Raw genomic sequence first — 16,702 nt, forward strand, 5'->3', positions numbered from 1 at the left:
AATCCCAGCTCTGATACACGTCCCTATCCTCATTTTTCAAATACCCTGAGCTGACTGTTCCCTATCTCCATCTTGAGCTATATTTAAATTTGACATAGAGCACTTCCAGCCATGAGCCTGAGCCCCTGCCCAAATACACCAATGAACCTACAATCTCCATATGTTTTTGAGCTCCTGGAATAAACCCACACTGACAAGGGGAGAGTGTAAACTACTACAGACAGTGCCGGATTTGAACCTGGGTCACTGACTCTGTAGCAGCGTTGTGCTAATCGCTACACTAACCTTGCACACTATTGCAACAAGAAAAAAAAAGATAAAATTGCAGATTTTCTCTTCTGGTTCATTTACTTTTGTATCTACTTTAATTTTTAATTTCAAGATACAGCATGGTAATAGGCTTTTCTGGCCCACAAACCCATGCCACCCAAATACACCCATGAAACAATTAACCTATTAACTCTGTATGTACTTGATGGAAAAATTAAGGAGAACAGATAACAATACCCTTGCATGCAGTTCATTCAAATCACCGATTTATTTATGAGCTACAAAGTACCCGCACAGCTAAATAAGTATGGGTCATTCAGTCTGATTAGAATTGCAGATGGACAAGAAAGAGATCAAATCAGACTGCTGGAGGAGCTCAGTGACTGAGTAGCATCTGTAGAGTAATTTAAAGTTTTAAAAATTTAGATTTACAGCATGGTAACGGACCATTTAGACTCACGAGCTCGTGTCACCCAACCTACACCCAATTAACCTATACTCTTTCCCCCCCCCCCCCCCCCCCCCCCCACCAGTACGTTTCGACCGGTGGGAGGAAACTGGAGCTGCCGGTGAAAACCCACGCAGACACGTGGAGAATGTACAAACTCCTTACAGACAGAACGGGATTCGAACCCTGGACCTGATCACTGGCACTGTAAAGGTGTTGTGCTAACTGTTACACCAACCGTAATGGCAAGATCTTTACCCCACTAATACTGCTTGGTCCACATGAGTTCCTCCAGAATTTGATTTTTGCTCTGGATTCCAGCATCAGCTGTCTCTTGTGTCTCTATACAATGAAGGGCTGTGTGTGGTGGTGGTGACCTTTTGGATTACTGCTTAATGAACTCCTGGCTGTGTAACATAATGTGGCACGTGCCTCCACCCACACACACTTAACATTTTCAGCTATGAAAAACAGCATAAATACATTAAATTTCCCATACCATTAGGGGTGCATCACAGTGCTGGAATTTAAACGGGTCGCATAGCAACTGAAGTCAACTTTAAAATGCAAAAAACATTTAATGACTTGTTCTAGCCCTTCCAAAGGTGGTAATTTTGTGTCTATTAGGGAGGTAAGATGTGGTTACAGAGAACCAACACGACAATGAATAAGAATTTTCAAATTCAGTTGCTCTTTACCATCGTCCTGTTTCGTTTACTCTGGTATTGAATACTGTTTATCATAGTTCCTGTTTCTTGCAAAACAGCGAGGGGTTTTGCCAACTGCTGCATTTAAACATAAGTTGCATTGTTTGGAGTATAAGCAAAGATAAATTTGTGGGATAACTATTCTTGGCAAAATGTGATCAAGATTAAAAATCCCTTTATTGTTGTACTTTTCCTTTGCCCTGTGAAGGCACACAGAGGCACCACCTGCCCAGTCTCCATATCAAGGTAAGGAATAAAAACAAAGGGGAAGTTGTCCCCACCTCTCTCTCCAGAGACATTAGGCCCTTTTACAATGCTCTTGAAAGAAGGTGATTAACTCCCTTTTAACGGCTTCACTTAACTGTGAATGTGATGAACATGGTATGGAGGGGGGGGGGGGGTGGGGGGGAGGGAAAATTTTAATCCTGATACTTACCCTCCAAAGTAGGTAGTATCAGAAGGGTAAAAGACTTCCCCGCCTGTCCAGGACACCAATGCTGTAATGCTGCAGGTCCAGCCTCCTTTTGCCAGGTCCCTAGAAAAGGTACAAGGACTGCCTAAAGAAATCTCTTGGTGCCTGCCACATTGACCACCGCCAGTGGGCTGATAACGCCTCAAACCGTACATCTTGGCGCCTCACAGTTTGGCGGGCAGCAACCTCCTTTGAAGAAGACCGCAGAGCCCACCTCACTGACAAAAGGCAAAGGAGGAAAAACCCAACACCCAACCCCAACCAACCAATTTTCCCCTGCAACCGCTGCAATCGTGTTTGCCTGTCCCGCATCGGACTTGTCAGCCACAAACGAGCCTGCAGCTGACGTGGACTTTTTACCCCCTCCATAAATCTTCGTCCGCGAAGCCAAGCCAAAGAAGATGTAAAAGATTGCACAGAACCAGCTTTTCTTGCTTCAGTGTGAATGCTCCGTCCAATCCGATCTGGCTTTAAACACAGGTCGTTGATATGCCAGTTTAGTGGGATCTCTGTGTAAAAGGGGTGATTAAGTGTCCATGGATCCCATTCATTGCTGGAATGGGAGGAGGTGGCAGGATCCATGGGCATCTGTCTCTGAGGGGGGACTCTCTTTCATTTCTCTTTATCGCCTCCTTTGTGTGTGCCTTTGCAGGGAAAACAGAAACCAATTTTGCCTACATGATAATTGAGGAACCTTGATATATATATATATATAATATATATATAGAGATGCTGGTACCCCTTGTACAGCCTCCTGTCTGTTCCAGCAGTTAAGCCGACCTTGTCACCTTCCAAGATTCCTTTATTGTCCAGTATTAAAAACAGTCCAATATTACATGGAATTTGCCTTAAGACAGATTTGCAATTACCAGAAATTGCCTGGTGTCTCTTTCAGAAAGAGAAACAAAGAGAGTCCCCTCAGAGTTCCCGAATTTCCATCTCAGCCCTCACAGCCACAGAATCCAGTCCAAACCATCAGCAGCCCAAGCTCGAGATTCGAATCTCCGACATGATGAAGAAACCTCAGCACCCTCTTGCAACCCAGTTCCAATAGCTGATACCTCTTCAGCCCAAAGCCTGCGCTGATTTCTCATCTTGCCTCCAGTCACCAACAGCCCACCTTCTGTGTGTTGTTCAGCCGCTTAACCCCTCGTTAGTCGCCGACATGGTCACAGTCCTGTGGGTTGTTTCCTCTGCTTCTCCTTCTCAAACTGGGTGGGGGAAGTTGTCCCTGTTTTCTGGTGCCCTGCAACTGTCCTCTGCTTCCCTGGAGTCTGCAACCCCTCACGGCTGCTGGTGATCGTAGGTGCTGCCATCTTGGGTGACACTGCTATCGCAGAATTTTTAAATAAAACCACCATAGGCTTCATCAACATGCCATTTAAAGCCTGTACGGAACTGACGGAAGTCAGACTGGTCGGTTGGACCTTGCGGGAGTGCGATGTCTCCACTCCCTGCTCTCCATGGGTCCGTACCAGCGGGAGCCCTGTCATTACAGCAGTGCCGCCATTTTTTGGTCCCTGGTTTCCCCAAAACCACCCCTCCCCCCATGTGAATCAGCACCTGGGGCCCTTGGGGAGTCCTGCTGAGTAATCCTGGTTCCCAGGAGCTGGTTGCTAATGGCCTGCAGTCTGCTGCGAGGACTTCAGCCTCCGAAAGGAGTGCTCTAAATGGGGGATTGTTGCTTGCACTGACAGGTTAAGGGGTGGCTAATTGGAGGAGAGAGGGTGAGATCACTGGAGATTTCAAAGATCATGAAGATTTATAACAATGTCAATAGGTTTTTCCATTACCAGAAGCTGGTAATGAGAGGGTGGAAATTTACAGTATCACAAGTAATTACCTCGAACCAATGTCAATAAAGGTTAGAATGCATAATTCCCTGTTGCAAATCATTGAGGCAAAATCCGACAACTGTTAAAAGGATTATAAATTTGGAAAAGGAACATCGAAGGATATGTGTGTGGGAGCATTGCTAGGGATTTAGACTAGATGGTTCATGAAGATAAACAGCATGTCATTGGGTGAAATGGTCAGCGTCTGATTAATTTTGGTTTTCTATAGCTCTATCTAGGATTTTTGTTATCTGTGGTCTGATTTTGCATTTGTGCATAAGCAATCTGTGTGATTAAAAATCCCCAATGTACACATTGAACCTTATCACTAGATCAACTGTCTGTTTCCTGATTTGTTTTGCATAAACCAGATTACAGGGTCCTTTTCTGAGCCCCAACAATAAGAAAAGTCACACACTTTGAATTTTTAATTAAGCTTTAAAACAAGCAACTTCCATTTCCACAGGTATGGTTGCTGAAAGCAGTCAACTTCTGTGGAGAGGAGAGACTTGATGGTTAGCATAGTGGTTAGTGCAACCTGGGTTCACATCTGGCACTGTCTGGAAGAAGTTTGTATGGTCTCCCTGTGTCTGTGTGGGTTTCCTCTCGGTGCTCCAATTCTCTCCCACCCTTAAATGTATGGGGGAATTTGTCAATAAATGACAACCCTTGATACATTATTTCTCTGAATTATGAATGCCTTCAGAGTAAAAGACTAACTGTGAGATGGTTGTATCAGTACAATTGGTAATATACTGATAATACTCTTAGCAAAAGTGGTCAGGGAGTGTGTACCAGAGGGTATACGTGAACATTTATGTTTGTGTGTGTTGGTTTTTCTATTGAAAAAAGAAAAGGGGATTACAATGTACATCTGAATGTGTATGGTTGTTTTTTATGCCCAAAAAATATATTTTGGAAGAAAAACTTTCATGGGTTGTAGGTCAATTGGGTGCAATTAGGTGATGAGGGCTTGAGGACCAGAAGGATGCTGCATGTCAAAATTTTAAATGTAAACATTTAAATTTAAAAATGTGATTTTTGCATACCAGATTTCACAACCAGCCAATTAAGTAATCTTTAGGCAATTTCAGATGGCCAAATATCCCGATGTAAAGCCGCATATTATGCCCATATGCAACTGTCAGGAGGCCACCTGAAAGTGCAGGTGGCGCATGCGAGGCAAACTTTGTAACCCTCCTCTGGGAGGGATAATCGCCACAGTACCTCCCCCAGCACCTGAATGCAGCTATTTTCAAGCAGCTGCTAAGGGGATGACAATCAGCTGGCAAGCACCTGACAGCCTCCCTCCCAGCTGCGGGACGTCAGGGAAGGAGCAGCTGGTGTGGGCTGTCAGCTCAGGGTGACACTGCTCTCTCCCCACTGCCCTGCTCTCTCCCCACAACCAGAAGGGTGCCACAGCCATCAGTCCCACACTGTGGGGTGGCCGGCATGATGACTCTTGGCGGAGAATGCACCTGAAGAAGCCTTTTAAAACTTTGTTGTGAAGTGATGCAGGAATGTTTCTCAGGATTGTTCTATATAATATAACAATTACAGCACAGAAACAGGCCATTTCAGCCCTTCGAGTCAATGCTGAACACATTCTCCCACCTAGTCCCAATGACCCGCACCCACTTCATAACCTTCCATACCCCTCTCGTCCGTCCATATACCTATCCGACTTCAATGAAACCTGTTCAAAGATTGAGCAGATTAGGTTTTTATTTTTTGGAGCATAGAAGGTTGAGAGGGGATTTGATAGAGGTATTTAATATTATGAGGGGGATAGATAGTGTTGATATGGATAAGCTTTTTCCATTGAGAGTAGGAGAGATTAAAACAAGAGGTCATGAATTAAGGGGCAAAAGTTTAGAAGTAACCTGAGGAGGAACCTCTTCACTCAGAGAGCGGTGGCCGTGTAGAATGAGCTTCTGGGAGAAGTAGTGGGGGCAGGGTCAATTTTGTCATTTAAGGAAAAATTGGATAGGTATATGGATGGGAGGAGAATGGAGGGTTATGGGCAGCATGCAGGTAGGTGGGACTAGAGGAGCAGACTTAGTTCAGTGCAGACTAGAAGGGCCAAAATGGCCTGTTTCGTGCTGTAATTGTGATATGATTATATATTATATGATTATAACTCTTCATCATCCCCATCAAACTGCATTCTCCTTTCTCTTTCCAATATTTTATATATATATATATATATATATACACACACACACACATATATATATATGTGTGTGTGTGTGTGTGCTCATACTTGGGTAATAACAAGAATATATATCCAAGAAAGTAACAGTTTATTAATAAACAAATAACTGTAAACAATCCATGGAAGAGATAAAATACAAAATGTATATAAAACAAAAACTCTTCTAATGATCTAACCCTTTCTTTGTGAAGTTATGATTAAACATACATGTTCCATTAATCCATGAAAGTAGGGACAGCTAAACATGCATGTACATTAAACATGCATGTTCCATTAATGCATGAAAGTAAGGACAGCTAAACTGTAAAATGGGATCAAATAATCTTATAAATTCTAAAAATAATTAAGGAAAGGACCCCATGAATTTAGATGAGCTTTTCTGGCAATAAGAACAAAGGCAACTACATGGGATGGTTGCCCAGACAAATTTAAATCAGATGACTTACTTATTCCAAACAGGGCAAGAAAAGAATTAGGAGCCAAATTAATATTAAGAACTAAAGACATTCTCTTTTCTCAAACCTGCTTATTTCTCCGAGTTCACAGTGAAATGCCACATCCTTGCCTATTCCCATTGAAAGGTAAATTCCACTGTAATGCCTCTGTTTTAGATTTTCTTTTTGCTTGTCTTTATGTCGGAGACTGCCCCTGCAATGTCTAAATATTTCTACTGGTGAGAGAGGATGTTACTTGGATGGGGCTGTTTGCTGGTTGGATCCAGAGACATCTCAGAAAAAATTCCTTTACACTTAACTTTGCTGATTTTGTTACCCAGTCTACTTGCAATGTTAAAGACCTCCGTGATTATTGTACTACCCTCCTCTAATTAATGCCATTTCAAGTTCATTATCATCTGCCTGCCCATGAACAACCTGGCAAAACTGCATTTCTCCAGACCACAATAGGGTGACTTCTGCAGGAGAGTCTCCCCTGTCCTGGGATTAAGGTCAAATTTATTATTGTCTGAGTGTGCATCCACAACCAGACAAAATAGTGTTTCTCCGGATCACAGTCCACACACATAGACATACAATGGATGGTATATAATATCACATAAAGATGAAATTTACAATAAATACATACCATATATGCCATCATACAAGATGTCACCCCAAAACCAAGTATAAAATCCAAACCTTAATATCCTGTGTTTCCCCATGGTGGTGGAGAACAGCATAAAACACTCCCATAACTCCTACAGTCCTACCACTAAATATGTTTCTACTCAAACTTGCGTTTGGGAAGCTGGATTAATAGTAATGGTAGGTTTATAATAATCTTTTATTGTTTTAAAATGTCTAACATTCATTAAAAGCTAACAGTTGCCATTTGTAAAAACTGATGAAAAGTAAACAATCAGCCAGGCTCCCAGGGAGCGTTCTATTTACAATGCCTCCTCAGGCCAATCACAACTTTTAAAGACCGGGTTTCTTGGAAAGGCTCAAGTTTTCATTAATGTGCACTGAGAGGAGGCATTGCACACTGGCCGATTCTAGAGAAGCACGTAGGAGGCATGGTCCATGAGTAGCGTCAAAATGGATACGCCGCATCAAGAAATAAAATAAGCATTTTTGTACTTGTGGGCTAAAGACAGCCAAGAGCAGGGCAAAGACTTCAAAGCCACTGCTTCGGGGTGTAGTCGCTTTATGAAAAGAAAATGGTCTAGTACCGAGGCAGAGAAGTAAAATGGCGCAGAAATTAACAATGTATCTTGATGTTAAAATCACAAATTTCCATTGTTAAAAGTATTAATGGAACATGTATGTTTACTGCATGTTTACTGTATGTTTAATGGAACATATATGTTTAATCATAACTTCACAAAGAAAGGGTTAGATCATTAGAAGAGTTTTTGTTTTATATAGCGGCTTGGTTGGCGAGGCAGTTAGTGCAACACCGTTACAGCGCCAGCATTTGGGACTGGAGTTCGAATCCCATGCCGTCTCTAAGGAGTTGGTACATTCCTCCCTTATCTGCATGGGTTTTCCCTGTGAGCTCTAGTTCCCTCCCAACATTCAAAAAGTACCGGGGTGTTATTGGGTGGCAAAAGAGGGGCCAAGATGGCCTGTTTCCGTTACATGGGTTTGTGGGCTGAAATGTCCTGTTACTATGCTGTCTTCTTTGGCTTGGCTTCGCGGACGAAGATTTATGGAGGGGGTAAAAAGTCCACGTCAGCTGCAGGCTCGTTTGTGGCTGACAAGTCCGATGCGGGACAGGCAGACACGATTGCAGCGGTTGCAGGGGAAAATTGGTGGGTTGGGGTTGGGTGTTGGGTTTTTCCTCCTCTGCCTTTTGTCAGTGAGGTAGGCTCTGCGGTCTTCTTCAAAGGAGGTTGCTGCCCGCCAAACTGTGAGGCGCCAAGATGCACGGTTTGAGGCGATATCAGCCCACTGGCGGTGGTCAATGTGGCAGGCACCAAGAGATTTCTTTAGGCAGTCCTTGTACCTTTTCTTTGGTGCACCTCTGTCACGGTGGCCAGTGGAGAGCTCGCCATATAACACGATCTTGGGAAGGCGATGGTCCTCCATTCTGGAGACGTGACCCATCCAGCGTAGCTGGATCTTCAGCAGCGTGGACTCGATGCTGTCGACCTCTGCCATCTCGAGTACTTCGACGTTAGGGATGTAAGCGCTCCAATGTATGTTGAGGATGGAGCGGAGACAACGCTGGTGGAAGCGTTCTAGGAGCCGTAGGTGGTGCCGGTAGAGGACCCATGATTCGGAGCCGAACAGGAGTGTGGGTATGACAACGGCTCTGTATACGCTTATCTTTGTGAGGTTTTTCAGTTGGTTGTTTTTCCAGACTCTTTTGTGTAGTCTTCTATGCTGTAAGTCTTAAAAAAAAACACAAGAAATGCGATTATTTATTAAGCAAATTGGAAACATTGCTGATTCACCTATGAACTTAGTTGACAAAGGACTATTGGTGCAGTAACCTATCAGTAGTAAATGCCAGACTTGGGATAGCTGAAAACCTTAATTTTAAGTGGAAGTTCTGAGGGTTGTCTCAAGCTCCCAGTCGCCTTATGCACCAACATGTATGGTAAATATTTTGGGATGATTTACTCAGTTACAAGATGCTGTCCATCAATCTCACAGTCTGTGGGAAGAAGCTATTTCCCAGCCTGGCAGTCGTGGTTTTGATGCTCCTGTTTCCCCCTCCTTGATGGTAGTGGGTCAAAGACACTGTGTGCTGGATGGAAAGGGTTCACTATGATTCTTTGAGCCCTATTTAAGCAACATTTCCAGTAAATGTCAATAGAGGAAAGGGAGACTACAGTGATCTTCTCAGACGTTTTGATGACCCTCTGTATTGACTTCCGGTCTGATGCTTTGCAGCTATCTCCCATGCAATGATGCAGCCAGACAGGACACTCTCATTTGTACTCCTGTAAAAGGCTGTTGAGATCGAGAAGTACTGTGTCACCACTACTGTTTCAGGGTGGGAGTTGCTATGTACAACACTCACCAATGTCTTCTGCTCTTTGCTGGTTCTTAATTTCCCCAAACTGTTTCTACTTGATTTTCTGAGCTAGATTCTTTCTCACTGCTGCCAGATCCCCTCTAATAATAGAGATGCCCCTCTTCAATTCAGTGCTTCCTCCTCAACCACAATAATTCCCAGCCCCTCACCTCCTCTGACGTGACATTCTCAAGCTTGTGTTTTAGTCCCTACATAGAGCTGTGGACTCTTCTGTGTTCACTTGGAGTTTAGTGGTCTGCACACTTCAGCAGGGTTTATGCCTAATTCTGTCTCCTTATTTACCAGGCTGTGAAAAAAATCTGAACGTTAACAATACCTTTGGACAGCTTCTCCTCACTCCTTTACTCTCTGTAAAATACCTTGATGTTTTTTATCTGTATCGCTGACCTGGTCAGTGCTGAAGTTTTTTCAGTTTAGCAATGTCGACAATTCATGAGGCCTTCCGCCTTTGCATCCAACTATCAGACAAATGAAATTTCAGAGGACTTGTGTACGTTATTACCGATAAACTTGTGAATGTGAGGGATAGAGATGGAGTAAATGCAAGCAAATGAGGCAAGAACCAGGGGACACGTGTTAAAGGTGAAAAGAGAACATTTTTTCGCAGCGAGTGGTGAGAATGTGGAACAAGCTGCCAGCTGAAGTGGTGAAGGCGCAATTTTTAAAGAAAATTTGAGTAGATGCCTGGATGGGAGGGCTATGGTCTGGATGCAGATCAATGAGACTAGACAGAATAATAGTTGGGCACCAACTAGATGAGCTGAGGGACCCATTTCTGAGCTGTAGTGTTCTTTGTTTCTCTTTTGGATTGTGGATAACCCTAAATGGTTGTAACTGTGACTTGTCATGTGAGATCTCTGCCACATGATTAAAATACAAAGCAAATGCACTGCGATTTATCAGTAACTGAATGAGTATTGTGCTCATTTTTTTCTCCCCCATCTGCTCCAGCTTTCTGTATTTGTGCAAGCCACAAAATAGTATTGTGGTGTAGTGAGCAAAGTTAATTTTAACTGTTTAATTAACATTTTTAATTTAGAGATACAGCAATGGTAACAGGCCTCACGAGCCCAGGCCAACCAAATGCACTCATGTGACCAATTAACCTACCAACTCCCATCCATCTTTGGAATGCAAGAGGGAGACCAGAGCATCCAGAGGAGACCTACGTGGATGCTGGGGAGGGTCACGGGCAGCAGGCTGATTTGAACCTGGGTCGCTGATGCTGCAATAATGTTACAATCGCCATGCCACATTGTGTTGTGACTTTCTCTTTCACTTTGTGTTCACCCTCAGTTCGCCCTACGGCTCCAGGCAATCTCGGCGCCCAGACAGCTGGCATGATCGTGAGGGTGGACCCTCGAATATTCAGGTTACCATGAAGCAGAGTTCAGAGAGGGGTGCAAGTAACAACTCCAATACACAATGGAACTGGTTTAAAGTCACTGTAGGTCCTGTTCTGTTGTATGTCTAAAATATAACTATGTAGATCAGTATCTGCAAAGGCAAGAATTTGTGCATATCGTTATCTTTTTTTTAAAGAAATTACATTCTTGTCAAAGGATTTATGCTCTTGGAGATCTTTCACTCATGTGCATCAATAGTTTGCTTTTCCGCCTCCGAAACCAATGAAAAAAAATCTTGCTTCCATTTCTCTGTTGGCAAAGAAAAATCCTATCTATGCTGGGGCCCTGCAGTATCATGGTGTGGTGAGCTAGCACCAAAAGGACTTGCATTTCTGAATGCTGACCAATGCAAAAATGTGGGTGATGAATATCCCACTCCCCCTTTTTTTTGAAGGAGAGCATCTTGCACTGGGGTTACAGAAAGGGTGGTGGTACAATGCCCTGGCACTTGATCACTTATTTTCCCCTCGTAGGTATGGTAGTCTTATGTTTAGCTTACTGGGTGACTAATAAACTGGGAAACATGTGCTCAAAAACTGCTGTCTGCAGTTTAAAAACTGGCATCCATAACAATGACCCTGACCATATCAGATCTACTAATACAACCAGACTTACAGCAATGTGGATTGCTCTGGCCTGCTGCCTAAAATCGCTCAGCCTGTGGCTAAGTTACATGAGACTCTCTGGATAATGGGTTAAAAAATTTGGCCTTGCCCAATTATCTCTGTGCTCATCAAATAAAGTAGATGCCCTAATATTCATGAGTTAGTTTCTTAAGTAAAAATAAAAGTTGTTGATTAGCAACACTAGACAATTTCTTCATCTCATCACCTTGCCCCTTCTAGGAATTGTTGCACACTGTCTTGATATCCAATAAAGGATGAAACTGCACACCACTTTGTACAGTCCCTCATCTACTTAGATGCCAGGGAGCTATCTTGTATGTTATTCTGACCTTGTCTAGTTAGTTAAGTAAAGTTTAAACTTTCATATTTTGCTTTGGTATCATTTGATGCATCTTTATGCAAATGGCTAAACATGATTTTTATTACACGTTGTACACAAGTGATGATTAAATATGCTTGCTCTCTCATCAGATCCCTCATGGAAAGAAGTATGATAAGAACTGGCTTTTGTTAAAATTGCAGACTGTGAGTGGCGTCCCCTTTACTCCTGTCCAGGTAAGAATGATGGCATCTTATTGTTCAGGAAAAGCTCCACATTGAGAAAGTTATGGCATTAAAATGAGATTTTACCACTATGGATCAAGTCCAACTAAAACCCAATGGGAGTGATGGGAAATGCACAAATTCTGCTTTGGTTCATACGTCTGTGATTCTTGGCTGGGAATTCTGGTAAGATATAATGGGATTGGTTCAGGTTCAGCCTTTACCATACAATAATTTGGCATTGTATTTTCACAGTTCCATTATGATGGTCATAAAGCAGTGTTCTATGTTGAAGATTCGACAACTGCGGATGCCCTTGAGCAGAGAACTAGACGAATTTTTGACAAGGATTCGTATCGGGTCAGTGGCTTTGTATCTTCTTCTTTTCTTCTTTGGCTTGGCTTCGCGGACGAAGATTTATGGAGGGGTAAATGTCCACGTCAGCTGCAGGCTCGTTTGTGGCTGACAAGTCCGATGCGGGACAGCCAGACACGGTTTCAGCGGTTGCAGGGGAAAATTGGTTGGTTGGGGTTGGTTGTTGGGTTTTTCCTCCTTTGTCTTTTGTCAGTGAGGTGGGCTCTGCGGTCTTCTTCAAAGGAGGTTGCTGCCCGCCGAACTGTGAGGCACCAAGATGCACGGTTTGAGGCGATATCAGCCCACTGGCGGTGGTCAATGTGGCAGGCACCAAGAGATTTATTTAGGCAGTCCTTGTACCTCTTTTGTGCACCTCTGACACGATGGCCAGTGAAGAGCTCGCCATATAACACGGTTTTGGGAAGGCGATGGTCCTCCATTCTGGAGACGTGACCTACCCAGCGCAGTTGGATCTTCAACAGCGTGGATTTGATGCTGTATAGTACATTATATAAAGGTCCAGACATTTCAGCCCAGGATATTGTGCTCCATAACAATTAACCCTTCTCTACCTCACACCTATAGCCCTCTTATTTCATCCATGTGCCTGGCTAAGAGTCTTGAATGACCCCATTGTACGAGGCTCCACCATCACATTCCACACATTGGAATATACAATGCATTCCAGGCACCCACCACTCTATCTTGGCTCTGACAAACTTGAGCACAACCGATCCAAAGGCACTGTTTTGAGGAGCAGTGGAACTACCCCCATTACCTCGCTAAATAGTTACCCCTGGGTAAACTAAAAAAGCATTCCGTGAAGAGCCCAATATGCGCATGATTGTGGTTGGAAATCAATTACAATTTACAATACTTTTGAATATCCCACCGTTGTGAAAGGTGTCATTTAAATGCAAATCATCATTTCTCTCAAATGATAAAATGCTTATCTTGCAGATCATCGTCAAAGTAAACACGTCAATGCCACCATCTTCCATCTCAAGCGAGCTCAAATTGGAAGAAATTGAACACATAAAGGTAAGAGAATGCAGAGATCACTGAGGAGTATGTGACATACACTTGCTGTGGAATTTTATCCCCTTGGTGCCTATTCCACAAAATTTGTACTGGGTACAAAACTTGCTGTACCATTTTACCCACTGGCATGAAAGCAAGCTGTGCTGAACCTTTTTAAAGTCATAGTTTAGACCTTAGCTGAAGTACTGCTTTGTCCTAAATATTTGTGAAAGTGCAATGAGGATGGAGAAATAATGTAATTTAAACAGATGGTCCAGACCAGTCAATTCTCCTCATTCATTGGCAGAGACATTTTGTTGAGGTTGAATAGAAATGGATGGCCCATTGTGGCCATTGCCGTCTCACAGCTTCACTCACCCAGGTTCAAAGCCAACCTCTGGAGCTCCCTATGTGAAGTTTGCATGTCCTCCCTGCCTGTTCCAATTTCCTCCCTCAGACTTGTGGATAGTAGGTTACTTGGGCCACTAGATGTTGCCTCGAGTCTTGTTTGATAGAGGAATAGGAACATAGGAACAAAGGAAGTAGGAACAGGAGTAGGCCAAAAATGGCCAATCGAGCCTGCTCCGCCATTCAATATGATCATGGCTGATCTAATTTATGACCTAACTCCACCTACCTGCCTTCTCCCCATATCCCCTAATTCCTCTCAGAATCTCAGAGAAGCTGACAGGGAGAATGGGTCACATAGTTGGGAAATTGCTTTCTGGGTTGCAAAAAGCCAGTGGGCTGAATGGCCTCCGGCATCGTAAAATGAGGAAAGTTGGGGGTGTGTACCATTGGCAGAGGGATGGTATTCCGGGGTCAGAGACTCTAAAGCTAATGAGAGGGGGAAATGATATAGTCATGATATAATGGAGTTGTGGTATTAGCTCGAGCCAAATGCATTCCTAAAAAACCTTGCACAGAATCAATAAAAGGTGCTTTCCTGCTTGACTCCTGTTTGAATTCCATTCTCTTACTTGCTAGAGAATGGTCAGTGTGCAGAATTAATGAACTCCAAAGTTCATGACCACTTCGTGGAACATAGAAATCTATAGCACAGTACGTGCAATTATACATTGGCAACAAAGCCCAAAGGAATAAGCAGTATCTGCCAAAACATCGGCAATATATCTTTGCTTTTTCTGGACACTGAAAGAATGGCTACGTTCCTCCAGCTTTTCGATGTGTTTTTACTACAATCACAGCGTCTGCAAACTTTTCTGCTTCACTCAAAATGAATGGAGCAAAGCATCTCTTTGAGAGTTGGTACAGTCTCTATGACGTCACCTTTGATACTGAACTAATGAATGTGATTTATAATTCCAATTCTGGATGTTAACACTTGATTTGACGTATGGCAGGTTTCAAGTTGACAAAATTTGCCTTTAGCAAAATATCCTTCAATGTTCTACACAGAAAACGTTGGAAATAGTGGCACAGTTAGTGCGGCGATTAGCGCAACGCTGTTACAGTGCCAGTGACTGGATTTGAATCCGGCTCTGTCTGTTAGGAGTTGATGCGTTTTCCCTGTGTTTACGTGGGTTTCCTTTGGGTTCCTCCCACTCTCCAAAACGTATAGGATTGTAGGTAATTGGGCAGCACAGGTTTAAATGGCCAGAATCAGCTTCTACCCTGCTGTAAATAGAAAAACAATTATTTTAAAATACAGCGGGTGAAGCTGAATCTGGGAGGGTGGTGTGGGAGAGAAACAGACGCCTGCAGGTGAGGGCTGATTGGAACACTTCCAGCAATCCTTAGATTTTTTTTTTTTAAACCCTGATTTCCAGTATCTGCGGTGTTTTTGATTCTCTGATGTGTTATTTTTCACCGGGGTCATTTCCAAAGTGCCGGGGCAAATTATTGCAGCTGCCCTCCCGCTCAAGAGATTGGGGGCAATCCAGACTCTGTAACCTTATCCCTCTGACCACATGGTAGTTTTTTCCTGACCTCTCCTGTTTCCCCAGCCCAGGATTGTCCATGTCGGCAGAGACAAGGGTGCCCGAGTTGGGGTGGGGATAACAGGGGTGAAGGTATTCCTTTGAGAGCAAATATCAACTTTCTGTCATGAGGAAATGTGAAATAATCTGGGGAAAAAAATACTTCTTATTTTACAGCAATGCATGAGTAAACGTTATGATGGATCACAGCAGTCCCTCGACTTGAATAGCATACGCAGTGACCCAGGTATGGATTTGGGCTTTACTTGATCTTCAGTTCTTTGACCACGCTGAATCTTTCTGCACGTGCATCACATTTTGTACTTCCTGTCTCCTGGCTGCCTTCCCAGGGACAATTTATAGATGCACAGGAATCCCTGCGCTCACGTCTACTTCCAATCCAGGCAGTGGAGTGATGTTCAGGTTTGAGGAAAGCAGGCAAGCAACCAGTTCCTTAGTTGTGAATTGTCCATCTTGTGATTCATTTGTGACAGTCTATTCACATTAAAACATCTTCCAGGTTGAACCTGACAAAGGCCTAAAATGTTGATTACCCTTTATAATGCTGCCTGCCCTGCTGAGTTTCTCCAAGTTTGTGTATTGTACACAACCCCAGCATTTGCAGACTTTCTTGTTTAACTCCCGGTTGGGACTCGGGAAAGCTGGCGGCATAGGGGAAGCGAGAGAAGAGATGGCAGGGTTGTACTGACTCCCTTGTAGATAGATGTTTCTTTATAATATCACTTACAGGGCAGAAGGAACAGTCATTTGAGATTCAAGGGTAGCAAGGTTAGCTTAGCGTAGCGTTTCATGCAATGCTATAACAGCACCAGTGACCTGGGTTCAAACCCAGCACTGTCTGTAAGGAAGTTCTGCATTCTCCCCGGTGTCTTCGTGGGTTTCCTCCTCACCTTCAAAACGTACTTGGGCAGTAGGGGCTCGTAGACTGGAAAGGCTATACATCTAATTTTTTTTAAATTAAAATTTTAACTTTAATGATATCAACACCTTGGCAACAAGAATGGGACATAATGCTATGTATCCTACGGTGAGTTACTCACCTCCTGGCACCCAACGGCTTTTCTACCAGCTGCAAGAGGCAAATAAGGGGCCTGAGGGTTCTTGAGCACTGCTGAGAAAGCTTTTGGGTGTCAGGAGGTGAGACACACCCAGTTGCACATGCACACTTAGATCATAAGACAGAGAAGCAAAAATTGTCCATTCGGCCCATTGAGTCCCATCTGCCATTCTATAATGAGCTGATCCACTTATCCCCACTCCCCTGCCTTCTCTCCATTACCTTTGATATCCTGACAATTCAATGTCCCATTCCCTTGCTGACATGTCTGTCCATGGTCTTATGCACTTTCAGATTGAGACTAC

At 43.5% G+C, this 16,702-nt stretch overlaps 1 protein-coding gene across 2 annotated transcripts in view; it reads left to right on the forward strand.

The window, feature by feature from the left end:
• LOC138740769 (nuclear RNA export factor 1-like) overlaps positions 1-16,702 on the forward strand; it is a 109,338-nt gene that overhangs the window by 36,705 nt on the left and 55,931 nt on the right. For both annotated transcript variants that reach the window (XM_069893847.1, XM_069893848.1), the window contains exons 3-7: positions 10,727-10,877; positions 11,934-12,017; positions 12,261-12,365; positions 13,320-13,400; positions 15,497-15,566. In XM_069893847.1, coding sequence (XP_069749948.1) covers positions 10,727-10,877; positions 11,934-12,017; positions 12,261-12,365; positions 13,320-13,400; positions 15,497-15,566 — 491 coding nt within the window. The remainder of the gene's footprint in view (positions 1-10,726; positions 10,878-11,933; positions 12,018-12,260; positions 12,366-13,319; positions 13,401-15,496; positions 15,567-16,702) is intronic.

Source organism: Narcine bancroftii, chromosome 8, assembly GCF_036971445.1.
Source record: "Narcine bancroftii isolate sNarBan1 chromosome 8, sNarBan1.hap1, whole genome shotgun sequence".
Classification (NCBI taxonomy): domain Eukaryota; kingdom Metazoa; phylum Chordata; class Chondrichthyes; order Torpediniformes; family Narcinidae; genus Narcine; species Narcine bancroftii.